Source organism: Hypomesus nipponensis, chromosome 19 (assembly GCF_054491055.1).
Source record: "Hypomesus nipponensis isolate SF chromosome 19, ASM5449105v1, whole genome shotgun sequence".
In the NCBI taxonomy this organism is placed as follows: Eukaryota; Metazoa; Chordata; class Actinopteri; order Osmeriformes; family Osmeridae; genus Hypomesus; species Hypomesus nipponensis.
Window position 1 is genome coordinate 12,765,613 of NC_140379.1, and position 13,599 is coordinate 12,779,211.

Below are 13,599 nucleotides of genomic sequence, written 5' to 3' on the forward strand. Positions count from 1 at the left end.
CCTAATTGTATTTAAAACAATATAATTGAATACCTTTTTAGATACAAGCACGTTTTCATTACACCCAATTTTCCACAACACAAAATATGAACAGGTAGGCTTACACGGTTAAGTCTTCACTGTCCAAAACCTAATCTTATCACTCTGAACTTCACATACATTACATGTTTAAGGTCAATCCTAGATGAAAGGAATTTCAAACGGATGGTGTTAATGTCTGTGTGCCAGAGGGTTTTAAGACATCCTAACAGAGTCACAACTGGTAGAAATCAAATACACAAGAACAACTCTACTGTAGATGAAGTGGGCATACCAGCATGCACATTTGACCAATCATCCCAGCATGGCCCAACACCCCTGGAACAAACAAGCTTAAAGGCATCAACTGGCAACGCTCTAGACTCGGGAACGGTTAGGCTAATAGTCAGTGATGTAAGGCTTTCTGTACAAGGGATTGGCATGGCAGTGTTGGTACAAAGGGCTATGGTTGGCGATCTGATAATCTTTCATTTCAAAAGGTAGATATTGTAATAACATTTCTTATCTAGTTTCGTATAGCCTATGTACCCAAAATGATTACATTAGCTAGCAAACCTGATATTTCGCAGAAAACCTATAGCACACATTGGAACCGATGGGCTAAATAAACCGTATTTGAATATATCAATTTGAATGTCAGTTGGTATGGAAGGGGATTCAAACCCTAAATTCTAACCCTAAAACTTGGCTAAGTGGTATTGTAAAAGGCAGCATTCCATCGCAGTGCTCACATACCTATAAGCCGCCACCGCTCGGTTGTTCAGGTACTTCTGGGCGGTCATGACGCCAACGAAGAGGAAATTGTTGGACCTGGGGACTGGCTTCTCGGTCGCCGAAAAACCGTTATCTTGCGGGGGCCATAATACACCCCCGTTTATCCCGCAACCAGCGGGATTTGCCTTGCGTTTTTGACCAGCTTTCTTTAACTCTGATGCCTTCGGCAGAATGAGTCTGGAAGCCAGTGTGAACCCGACAACCAGTCCCAAAAGAACACTAAACCATGCTCTTCGGCTTCGACCTGCCATTCCCCAAAACTTGACCAACTCTGATTCGCCGCTTATTCTCGCCGAAGCCCACACAGCGTCTATTGGAATCTTGTAGGTTAAGCTGTGCCTCCTTCAAGAAACCTGGGCTCACACTCTCTCATGATAGGAAAGCCGCTTGCTGCCCGTTGCGTTGGTCTTAATCAGTGGTCCCGATACAGACTGTCTGCTGCCTACGTAGCAACAGAACAGTCTCCATAAAGCCGCCACCTGAACACTCCTCTCTTCATGTAACCCCTCTAATCATGAAGCATTCCTTTGCTATCAATCAATGGAAAAACTGCGACCTTCAACAAAATTTATGGTTTCTTCCTCGCTCTGAGAAGCGTTCCCATTCTTTCCACTATCTCGCCATTGTGAGAATGTCGAACGCGATTTGCACGGAAGACGCTTTACTACGGGATTGGACTAGTGTTACGCCGTAGAGCTCTGACTGGCTGTGGTGTGACTACGTACAACGTTTTCTCATTTGACGCACATAAGCTTGTTCACCAGCATCTAGTTCCTTAAAGCGTTAATAAAAGGAATGTGCACAATGAATACAATTAAATAATGTGCAAGGTTTGTATAAAAGCCGATATGTTGGCAACTGAAACAGTCGAGGTTGTAATACATATTACAAATGAATCGCATGCATCATGCTTGCTGAAAAGTTACGAAAACGTTCTTGATTTAACCAAATAAAAACTGTAAAGTTGCCTTTCCGTGTGTGTATTATCTTGTGGGTTTATATGGTGTATATTGCCGCCATCTAGAGGACAAACGTATTCTTGTGGGAGTACATTACCAAGAACATGGACGAAAGGATTGGTAACGACCATACTTTTATTAAAATAAACAGGTATCTAACATTTTTGTGACATATCTTGTCTTGTTATCCACTTCAAAAGAACGATCACTCTTTGATTATATTAGTAACTACAAGTTTCATAATAAGCATTCTGCGATTCACTTCTCATTTTTGTTACGTTTCTTGTCATGTATTAAAGGTATTCAGTACAAAGTGGAGAGCACATCACTAACCGTTTGGCTACTATCTACACTCTCCTCACGGTGGCACACAAATTATTTGAAGAGAGTAGCAAATAAAAAAATTAATGCTTAGAGACAAAGGAACACACTTTCTGTAAAATACATCAGCCAAGCCCACTGGCAAAGATGCCATTGAAAGGAAAGGCTTCATTAGAAGCTGCAATTCTCATAAGACCAACATTTGTTATTCTTCACTGAGTTGGTTAACAAGCAAAATAACAATTAGATAAAGACAGTATTACACACTGTATAAATTATATACACACTGTGCAAATACTCAGAAGAGATTGATGTTGTAGTTAAGTAAACATTTTGGGTGTTCAAAGTATCCCTATGGGCTGAGTTTTCTATAATATTTCAACAACTGAAGAAAAGATAACAGAAGAATATAGATGGTATATGGATGGTAAAAAAGAAATGTGCATCCAAAAAAACTTTGTGAGAGCTTGCAGCTTCTTTCAGCAGTTTAGTGTGTAGCTTGTTCCCCAGGGGTCAAAAGTCAGGTGGTCAGAGTTAGCAGGCAGGTCATAGTGACCATGAAGCTCTGACATCTTTAACCTCATCCCCCAGATGACGGCCCTCTTCTTCCTGGTCTCCAGGCACATGAACCTCCTCCTCCTCCTCCTCCACTTAGGGGATTATAACCTAAAATACACACAAAAAACACACTAGATCACCTCGAGTTAGACATGTGAATCCAAGGAAACGGTGTGCCGATTGGCATGTATGAAACAAAAAAATATGCATGTGAGATTATCCTCTGAGTATTGTCTGCAAACATTTGAATACATGAAAAACGGACACACGTTTCCTAACCGTCTTCATTTCAGGTGTCAACATACCACTTTCACGGAGAGGCTTCTTTTCAGTCTTAGGTTTTAATGTTGATGTGGACGTGCTTGTCTCTTCTGTGCTCTGCAGTATGACAGAGGGTTTCATTGGATTACTCCAAGCATCAGATAATTCATTCAGGCAGTACAGATCATTACACAGGCTAAATCTTACCTGTGCAATCTTTAAGTTTCCTTTGGTACTTTTGCCCTGTTTCATATTCTCCCACATCTCAATCTTCTGTCTTCGCTTCTCCTCCTCAAGCTGTAACAAAAGTGAAATCCCAAGAGAGATCTTTACCTCCTGTTTGAAAAGATCAATGTGCATTTGATTCTCTATGCCTGCGGCTACAACCTGTGTTACACAAACACAATGTGTCTAACCTGTTGTTGCTTCTCTCTGAACAGTGCAGCCTTAGCATCCAGCTCATCCTGCATCTTCTGTCGAGAGGCTGTCAGAGCCTCTAGTCTTGCCGCCACGGTAATTGGATCTGTGCATGAGAGAACATTATTATAATCAGTTTTAGCTCTGTGGTGTTTTGGTTTTGGATATGTAGTGCACAGTATGTCTACAGTGAGACTAGTCAGTGTATGTCAAGTTACTGAGCCAGGCACTCACCTTGTACTGGTTCAGAAGCCGAGCTACTCTGACTGTGCCTTTTGTTGACCAGATGTTGTATCAGCATGTACAGACAAACAGTCATCAACAGCAAATACCATCCATATTCTGCTACGAAAACTCCGACTGTGAACAAGACGTGATGGATGGGGTGCAATAAAGAGAACATGTCAAGCATTGACACATTAAGTTAGCTAACTACCATACTGAGTCAATATTTTGAACGACATTGTGGCCTATAAGCAATGAGCATTATCTAGCACATTAGCCTGTATCACTTCATTGTTTACCTTTTTCCTAACAGGGGCGGTACTGACTCCCGAAAAATGGTGCATCCGGGTGTACACTTTGACTGTATCGTCGTGCATCTAGATAGCTAGGCTGTCTAGCAACGCGGCTAAAATATACTATTTAGATGTAGCTAGTTTACAGTGTAACCTATGGTCCTTTATGCCTGTGACATTTAGCCACTCAGCACAGTACTATTGCCCATCTTTAAGAAACACTACTATTACCAAGCTAAGCGGTCAACTATCTAGCTAGGCTAGCTAGCTAACTAATTCCACTTTACCAGCATCTGTACTACTACTAGTCTGGCTAGAAGCTAACTAGCTACTGTGCTGTAGTGTAGTCTACAAACCTGTTTGATGTAAGAAATTAAAATCAATATCTTGGTTTTCAAGGGGCGTCTTCTGGATTTCTTCATCCCCCTCCATTTCTGAGGAGCTTGTTATAACTGAGGTTAAACAACGTTAAACCTAGTTTTCGACGCTAACCAAAGTCATGCTTCCGTGCAATGACAGCGACGTACGTTGTCCAACCATAACAATTTGCTGGATTATCAAGAATGACGTGGAGCTTTCTCGAACTCAGCATCGACGTCAGCCTCTGCGTAAAAAAAAGACGTCGGCCTCAGTTTACACAGTAGGGGGCGCCATTGCATTAGAAACACAGATCTGGGTCTTGAGGAGCGCCAGGAATTGTTGTAGTACAAGTGAGAGGCTTACAATACTTACTTGGAAAACCAGCATTACGTCATCAAAAAGATTATAGAAATAGCTCATGTTTTAGTGTAAAAAAAAATTGTTTTAAATGGGAAGACAACGCCTACACACAAATCACAATTTTAATGTTTGGAAGTAGCCTAAGTCATTAACAGATGTCTTCTTCAATATCTTCGTCCTCTTCATCTTCTTCCTCACCTTCCATCTTAATGGAAATTTAAAACAGACCGTCTGATCCATGACTTGGATCTGTGCATGAGAGAACATTGTTAGGATTCCTCTGGTAGGAGACAATTTATAAAAGCCCCTAGCTATTGTTGCCCCTAGTTGCGTACAGGTACCGTCCCAAGTCTACATGATTTCCTCTTTGGAAACTGATGCTATAAGACTGAAATCATAGTCGACGTTAACTTAATAATCCACAAAAAAACTATGAAAAACTCGAGTATCAGAATATACAATAGCACAAGCCTTCTCTTAACTGTTTTTATGTAGTAGGGGCCGCCAATACATGAAACACAAGCGCTAAATGAACTTGAAATGAAAAATGTTATGCGTTGATCAATCCTTCCCCGTTAAGAAGGCTTTAAAACAGATCAGTATTGTATTAATTTATTGGTTCTTTGTGGCATAACAGCACAAAGGGTCAAACTAAAGACAAAACAGAAAAAATCTGAATATCAGAGTCCCTCTAATGTACATATCAGAAATACCAAGAACACACGCGACAGCCAAAATACAGTAATGACTGCACGAATCCCAAAACTTAGGAGAGAACTATATGAAACGTTTGTGACCAAGAAGTATTTTACTTTTATTACATTAAACATACTGATCAAACAATTTTTTGTTTTAAAATAAAAGTTTAATGTAGAAATTATCAAAATAATGTTCAAGACAAATATAAACGTACAGACAGAAAAATTGCAATCACAAGATTCACATAAAACAATCACGATCCATTAACAGGTGTGTCCGCTTCCATATCGTCATCTTCCTCCTCTTCCTCTCCTTCCTCTTCCGCCGCCGCCTCCTCCTCCTCTTCCTCCTCCTCCTCCTCCTCTCCTTCATCCATTTCTTCCCCTCCAGCAGCTTCCATCTGCATCTCTGGTTCTATATGGACCACTCCGTTTGCTCCCTCCTCCTCTTCCTCTTCTTCCTCCTCCTCTTCCAACTCCACAACTCCAGGGGGACCTTGGACGAGGGTGAAAACAACGCAGAAGAAAGTTACACAAAGAACTACACACAGCCAACACAGGCTTAACTAATAGACCACATTAGGTGACGCAGAGACAAAATAATAACTGACCTTGTCTGAGATCCCGTCCTGGAATCTGACCAGCCTGGAGGAGCCCCTTCAACCTCTCCACTTCAGCCAGTGAACTGGCATTAGCTATGGCATTCTGCAGACAAAGATCAGGAGAATCATTTAGACTTCAACCACAACCCAGAGACTGTGTGCTTTGTGCCAAATACAATTAGTCATTAGGTGCCTTGATAGCTTCCACATCTGCAGGTGTTGGTCCGGTCTTCTTTTTCTCAGGCTGCATGGCAGCTCCAGGAGTGAACCTAAACCAGACACACAAAGTTAAAACCTAGCAACATCAATGCCTCTCCAGCCTCTCAACCAATGCAGCATCTCAGGTGTAGTATCTTTTCTTGAGTCAAATACTGATACAACAGGAAATGCCCAGTGACAGCACACCTCAGAAACACTGTTCTCGTGGGGTTGTGGATTTGGTTGTTGACATCAGCAAGTCAACTACTTTCAAATCTTCTAAACTGCCACCATATTTAGAAACAACAGGGACTGGTGGTGCAAGTGCTCTGATTCTAGAGTTCCAGTGATTCCAGAATCCCCACCATCCAGTGATTCTAAGGAACTGCTGTCCATCAGGGACTTTCATCTTACGTTTTTGTTCGCTTGGCAATATCCATTGCAAGCAGAGCACCTTTTTTCCCCTTGAACATTTTCTCCGCCTCCTGGCGTTCCTATGGCAATAATCACACAGTTAAAGTGAAAGATCTTATGCAGCAGTCGCGGGGAGTGCCAACCCAGGACTAGGACTTGATATTTGGGGAGAAAGAAAAACACACCCTTGCTTATATTGTGCAATTTTGGACAATAATAGGTGGATTTCTGCCCAATTGTAACTTTGCATTTACCTGTTAAATTGTTAACACTACATCCTCAAGTCTCATGACGTATGGGTCACTGTATGTGGACTATCCAGTTAAAGTGTTATGCCTTCAACACAAGACACCACTACTCAACACAAGTCCCCAAATCTCTGGTTTTAGGAGCTTGTTTCTTGTACTTACCTTGAGCTTCACCTTCTGAAAGTCAAGAACTCTGATCTGAGGTATTTTATTGATGACATAGAGCCTGTAATGTTTCTTGTTGGTAACAGGATTTCTCAACAGGCTGGAATATGCAGGAAACAAGATGGTGAGTTCTGTGCAAACTATTATCACATGATTAATATTGTTCAATATTGATGGCAAATGATTGCAATGATATTAATCATCATCACCACATACCTGAGTAAGGTCAAGGTCTTGACTGATGCCAAGGGATCCAAGTCACCCTGTTGACAAAAAATGACAATATTCAATCCTGTAAATAGTGATACTTTATTGATATTAGCAACCTGAATTGCAGTGTTACGGCCATTACCAGTTCCTGAATGTTGTTGCTTGTGAGGATCAGTTCCTTCAGACTTGGCAAAGACTGTTCAATATTGTCACCAATACGGCTGTAGGACAAGGCAAAACAGTAATTATGGAGTGACGACCAAAGTAAAAAACATGTGTGTGTGTGGGGGGGGGGATTTACCATATCCTGTTGTTATTCATAAGTAACGTTTTGAGCCTTTTCAGCAGAGGGAAGCCGTCGAGCTTTCTGACTTCGTTGTCGGAGAAGTCAATGGTGTCAAACTGGTCAAGTGTTGCTCCTAGGTTCTCTAGCACAGGGATTTTATAACCTAGCAGAAATGTACAAAATTGCATTAATGTTAGATTAACATCAACCTGTATAATAATTAACATTGCTGTATAAGTAAGGCGTTTTCAGATGCAGTAAGGTAGAGCTAAACGGCATGTGTGTACTTGTCTTAACTAGTCTAACTAAATAGCTAAGAATCCCAACAGGAGTAGGGCTAGCAAGCTAAAATGCATGCTCGCTATTCAGCATCTTCAGCTAGGCTACATCCTTAGCACAAAATGCGCGGGTTGAAAATTAGCTACCTCTTAGATCCAATTCTCTATCCCTCACTGGGTTAGTATACTGAGCAGCCTGCTCAATGAGTTCTGCGGACAATTTCACCATATCGACGGTGAAATGTGCTTAGAAAACCAAAATAAACTTGTTTCTTGATCAAATTCTGGGTTCACAAAAGCTTTCCGACACGCTGCAGCTGGACGGAAGTGAATAAAAGTTCAACTCCGACAACGCAGTCGTTATAATAACTCAACCCCTTTTCAGCGAGTGCCCTCTACAGCTCAATAACGATAGTGCTGCATCCGGTTGTTTCTAATTCAATTTTAGTCTTCACACTAATGAGTGTATACATAATCTCATAAAATCATATCATATTCCATATCTATAATTGAGTATATTAAAGCTTTGGTTGAACATTTAGTGCAATTAGTATAACTAAAACACGAGATGACCAAAACATACCTGACAGCCCCTGGTGGTTACGTTTGTCAGGTTGCTGAACGAGGACAGTGAATATGAGCCTTACAGCGCAGTGATTTGGGCAGTATCAGTCCTGGACAATTTACACAGAATGGTTGTTGAAATATTCCAGACCTGCGATTCTTTTGGAATGAGGTTCAATCTCCCTTCAGGCCAGTGAGCATGTCCTGTAATACTGAACAGTTGCTACAGCACTCACAGACTGAATGAGTTCAATTTCTACCTGTTGGGGGTGTAAAGATCCTTACAGGGAGAACTCTGGGTGAGCAGCATTCTTCCTCACTCAACCTCACTCAACCTCACATTATTATTTATCAGGTCTGTCTCCTGACTTTCAAAATCGCCTTTAGCCCCTTCCTGCTGCTGAAGTCAGAGGGGATTTGTCAAGCCATTACTGCTCTGTGGAGCAGTGTCTGTTCTTATTTGACAGAAGTAATGGGTTTTTCTGCTCTGCTGTTGTTCTGTGTCTCAGAAAGCATGAAATTACGAATCATTGGTGATGGCCAGACTGGACAGGACACAAAGGCCCTAACAATAGTTTGAGAGAATCCTAGGAATTTCAGATACATAAATATAATACTAAACTCTAAAAAGTCCAGTAAGGTCCTATCTCTTTCAAAGTTGCTGTTCAAATTGAATATGCGTGAAAGAATAACGTTAAAGGAATTATTGGAGAAAAGCAATGGTCACAACAAGTTCAATGACTCAATACCTGTAGCTTTAAATGTTCAAAGTTAACACTGTCTTGATATTGTTTTTCTGTCCTTGTTTCGTTATTGGGTAACCACCCTGGACTTATTTTCCCCTCAGTGAGTGATCAGCCAAACTCTGCTGCTGCTGGTAGGAGATAGCTATACCTAGGAGATAACCTTCTCTAACACTAAGAGCACAGTCTGTGGTGATCTAAGGCCTGTAAGCTGACTCCTCAGCACTCAGGCACTTTCACATTCAGCACAGGTCTCCCAATACCCCTGGTCTATAACCCTTCAACTGCTTATCTGCCTTGGAGAGTTCACCCCGGGATTTGGGACCTGAGCCTCATTCATACAAAGTGAGGCTGAAATGGAATAACTCAGATCAGAGAAGGGAAACATCCCTGAGACTGATAGCAGAGTCTCATGAGTCAAGGCTTAGAAATCTTGCTACTTAGATTGTGATTCCTGAATAATGGATGCGATGAATATGTCAGAGAAAAATATGTTTTTGCGGTTTGACGATTTAGGCATTTATTTATATCAGTAAACACCATCCAGATAGGTAGAGAGTCAAATCAAAATAAGATAAAATATGTATAACAGCCAAGACTATCAGGTGATTTTTTGAACATAATCAGAGCACTTTGCAACAACAACATTTGACGATTTGCATGGTTGCTCAATTAATCTGTGAAAGACATATAAGGAGCTACGTAACAAGCCCATTCCTCTTCTCATAAAAGATGTGGCGGATTGGGGACTCTCACAAGATCAATGCTAATAGTCTTGACACACTTCAGACTAAAAAGTGGCTGAAGAAATGAATGTCATGGTTTGAGTGATGACTCATGTGGTTTACTCTAGGTGCCTAGGGTGTACTTGGATGTTGAACCCAAGTACAGAAGCTTGCATGGATGACAATGACTAGAGACTCTGAGAACTTAAAGTGGGACAGAAATTATTCTCACAGAGATGAAAGCCTTCTTTAAAGTGTGGCTCAAGAGGGCTATGGAGTTTCCCTAAAGGGCTTAAGCCCTGGTCCAGGACGGACTTTGAAACACGGACCGACCCATGGCCGTGTATTATTATTATATATCTTTTTTTGCATTATGCCACAGCCGTTTGACTGGCCGTTGGGGAAATCTCCCAACTTGGAATATACCCACCAGGGGTCAATGATGGAGCTGCAGTTACACTATTTACCAAAGGGAGGCACACATTGGCAATGATTTGACTTGTACCAAGATAATTAAATTACATTTTGTTATATTATATTGTTGAGACCTGGAAGTTACAATCATCATTAAAACCACTTGAAACTACCATCAACACTCTGCTTTCAGTTACTAAAGTATCTTGACTTAGCTCCCTCGGATATGATGTGATAGGATGTGAGAATTAGGAGAATGTCAAGAGGCTTAGCTAAAACAGAACCATTCACTGTAGGACAGCTGTTCCCTCATGGTGTGTGTGAGTGTGTGAGCGTGTGTATGTATGTGTGTCGACAGATTAAGGGAGAGGGAAATTATTGAATGTGTTCACCACAAATTGTCAATAGGATATAATTGACAGGGAGATGGTAACATTTACAAAGTAACAAGAGAGCTTCCACGAACAGAAGGAAAAATAAATAAAACAAGAAACATCACAGCAATTCCTTCATGTAGTTCTAACTTTGGGATATTTCTCAAAACAAATCTTAGTTTGCTCACGGAAAACAACACAAGGAATATACAAGGACACAGGTTTAAAAAGGACAATTTGTAAAAGTAAACATTTAAAGGAGATGGTATGTATAAAGTTAAGGATTACACAAGCTTGGGAGACAGTAACAGAAGTTGTGGTGGCAACTAGAGCACTGTAATTCTAGAAACGGACCAAGAGTTTTCCATTAACACATGAGATGTAAGGTGCAACTAATGAATAAAACAAAGTAATGTTTGAAAAAAGCACAGACAAGATATCATACACAATGTACATATTTATTTCAGTCCCCTGAACTTAGATGAAATAAACATTAAACATCCAATACACATTCTGAAATGTACAACAGCATTTTAAATGATACAGCATATTTAATGTTTTACAAATATTTTTTTATTTTACAAAACTAAAAGCCCTATAGAAAGTTTTCACATAACAAATAATGTTTAGTTTTGTGAAAATGCTGATCCAATTTTTCTCCTAAGGTGTTCTTGTTCAAGGCCAGCAATGTACTCAACCAATAAAAGTAGACTGACCCATTCTTATGAAAACAGTAGTTAAGACACTTCCATACTTTGCTGTAAAAAGAAGCCTACTGGTTTATGGTGTGGTCTTGAATACAAAATTAACCATTTGTACATGTTCTACATGCTGTGTGTATTTTATAAAACAGACAACTTCCCCAAAAATATATATCAAGCACAGATATTAGTTAGTTCAGAAATGTACAGTGGGTCAGAGTCCCAGATTAGTGTTTAACCTCTAACTCTGTGGAGGATGGTGTAGAGAGGTGGGTAGATGGGTGTGGGTAGGTGGGTGGAGGGATGTGGGTGGAGGGCTCTACTGAGTGAGATGGAGGAGTTCTTCAGGGTTCTTCAGGGTTCTTCAGGGTTCTTCAGGGTTCCCCTACCAAGTTCAGCCAGTCATCAGACAAGTTCTACAGCAGAACTGACGGAACAGCTTCTTCTCACACAGTCGGTTAGACTTCACCATCTCACAGAATAACTCGTCCGCTGACAGAGACAACAACAGAAGAGTTTGTAGAAATAAAATTGTTTCCCTCCCCTATCAAACACTACTTATTTCCATCTCAACCCCATCTACTATACCAACACCATGCCCTAACTCTTTAAACCAATTGACAAATCTCATCCCCCTATGATGATACCCTCCCCCTCCTTTTCACTCTCTCTCCCTGACCTGTTTGCTAAATTGGCAAGTCTTGTCCGGTGGAACTGGGCCAGTCTGACAACCAGCTGGAGAGAGAGACCGGTTAACCAGGCCTCAGACCCCTGGCCCTCCTTGCAAAACAACATGGCAGCGCAGTCAGACCATACAGGCAAGTGTTTACTCACAGCAACATTGTTGCTACTCTGCCAATTCCCCAGCACCCCTGCCTCTGCCCCCGCCCTCCACCCCCCTGCGTCTTTTAAATCCAAATCACATCCTCTACTCCAGCACACAACTGGACAGATATCTGGAGAACCAGCAGAGCACATTGTATCACCCCAGGCTTTCAGTTGGGAAACTGAAAAGTATGTTATGAGAGAACCCGAAAGAATACAATTACACAGAAAAGCAATATGAAAGTCATGCAAGGTTGCATTAAGTCTTGACACAATGGTATGAGTATTATTTATCTTGAAGTGTATGAAACTATACAAGTTGTCAAAACAAAACCAAGTCAAACTGAAACTGATGCTACTTTAAAATGTAACAAGGTATCTCTACAGTCACCTATGTGAGATATCCAACTTTAGAGCTGTACAATAACCAAACGGTGGCTTAGCAGGCTGGTTAGAAGCAGTCTCTCTTGCCCGAGACTACAAAGCTACCGTAAAACATGTAGCCAGGACTGGTTCTGCAGTAGCTAACATCTAGTTGTCCTGCCAAGGCAATGATGTAGTGTTATTAAATGCACAACTGAAGTCCGTCTAGACATAAAGCTGTCTGATATGTAAGCTTATAGTACGTCTGAGGTCTCTTTCCTGACAGACAATGCTCACACTGGAGTGTCGGAAAAGTATGTCTGTCTGGGTGCTTGCTTTGTAACAGAACTAGATTCAAACATTAAACCCTCCTGAATCAGTGGTAAATATCTGCCACTCGTAAATACCGTCAATTATTTTTAAAGAGGGATATTGTTTAAAATCTTTTCCTGCACCATTTTATCTGAAATTCAATAAATGTGGACTATAATGAACTATCTTTAAAAATCTCTATTTCAAATATATTATGGCTTTAAGTACTATATTAGCAGCCGGTTGCAAAGGCCAGAGCTTGAGAAGTACAAAGCAGCCTGCTGTTCAGTCCTGGGCCTATTTGTAATGAGACCCGGCAGTTGTAATGATTCAGCAGGTGGTGTACTGAAAGGTGCCTCAAAGTTGGGTGAAGTGGCTTCCATTGATCAGTGAGAGAAAGTAACTTGTTATTGCCTATTAGAACCTTTCACTCAGTACTTGGTTCTCCCAAGGCGAGAAAGATGACGTGTGACAAGAATCTCAGCTAGAACACTGTGAGAGGTACAGCAATCGGTATCAGAATTCACGGTCTCTAAAATGATCATTTCCTCTGGTAGCTGTAACTATTCTTGCTGTTTGTGTGACATTCGATGATGAAACTCACCATTGTTGCAGGTGGCATTGACGATGCAAGTCCTGCTGACCAGATTGTAGCCATCTTTGCATTTGGTACAGCTTGTTCCTGGCCCATCACAGCTCAGGCAATTCTCCTCACACCTGGACGTCACAGAGACGCAGAGGAGGAAAGACAAAAAGGAAAGAAAAGAGCTTTCATCTCCCCAATCCAATCATCCTGTTCTACTGCCAGGGAGAAAAGCAAAAAGTTAGAACAAAGGGTACCCATGTTGACTTGAATAATAAAAATGGCCAAAACAGGGGCCATCACGTGGTGATATTTTTAATAACGCCTGG

The 13,599-nt window shown here is 41.1% G+C and overlaps 4 protein-coding genes across 5 annotated transcripts in view; all 4 read right to left on the bottom strand.

The window, feature by feature from the left end:
- The window catches only part of chsy1 (chondroitin sulfate synthase 1), a 39,328-nt gene extending 37,858 nt beyond the window's left edge, over window positions 1-1,470 (bottom strand). The window contains exon 1 of the mRNA XM_084683038.1: window positions 775-1,470. Coding sequence (XP_084539164.1) covers window positions 775-1,064 — 290 coding nt within the window. The 5' untranslated portion in view covers window positions 1,065-1,470. The remainder of the gene's footprint in view (window positions 1-774) is intronic.
- A 419-nt stretch (window positions 1,471-1,889) lies between these two features.
- Window positions 1,890-4,411, bottom strand: selenos (selenoprotein S). Its single transcript, XM_084682237.1, has 6 exons — window positions 4,204-4,411; window positions 3,564-3,689; window positions 3,329-3,435; window positions 3,120-3,209; window positions 2,957-3,029; window positions 1,890-2,759 (listed from the first exon to the last, which is right to left on the bottom strand). Exons 1-6 carry the CDS (start codon window positions 4,277-4,279, stop codon window positions 2,668-2,670), a joined length of 564 nt encoding a protein of 187 aa, XP_084538363.1. The 5' UTR covers window positions 4,280-4,411; the 3' UTR covers window positions 1,890-2,667.
- A 999-nt stretch (window positions 4,412-5,410) lies between these two features.
- snrpa1 (small nuclear ribonucleoprotein polypeptide A') lies at window positions 5,411-7,999 on the bottom strand. Its single transcript, XM_084683100.1, has 9 exons — window positions 7,814-7,999; window positions 7,404-7,551; window positions 7,245-7,323; window positions 7,109-7,155; window positions 6,890-6,992; window positions 6,480-6,559; window positions 6,061-6,136; window positions 5,877-5,970; window positions 5,411-5,761 (listed from the first exon to the last, which is right to left on the bottom strand). The coding sequence occupies exons 1-9, from the start codon at window positions 7,893-7,895 to the stop codon at window positions 5,520-5,522; spliced, it is 951 nt and encodes a 316-aa protein (XP_084539226.1). The 5' UTR covers window positions 7,896-7,999; the 3' UTR covers window positions 5,411-5,519.
- A 2,926-nt stretch (window positions 8,000-10,925) lies between these two features.
- pcsk6 (proprotein convertase subtilisin/kexin type 6) overlaps window positions 10,926-13,599 on the bottom strand; it is a 29,548-nt gene continuing 26,874 nt past the window's right edge. For both annotated transcript variants that reach the window (XR_014732243.1, XM_084682063.1), the window contains 2 exons: window positions 13,292-13,404; window positions 10,926-11,679 (listed from right to left, as the gene is read on the bottom strand). Coding sequence is in view for 1 of the 2 variants with exons in the window: in XM_084682063.1 (XP_084538189.1) it covers window positions 11,582-11,679; window positions 13,292-13,404 (211 nt within the window). In the remaining variant the exon portion in view is untranslated. The remainder of the gene's footprint in view (window positions 11,680-13,291; window positions 13,405-13,599) is intronic.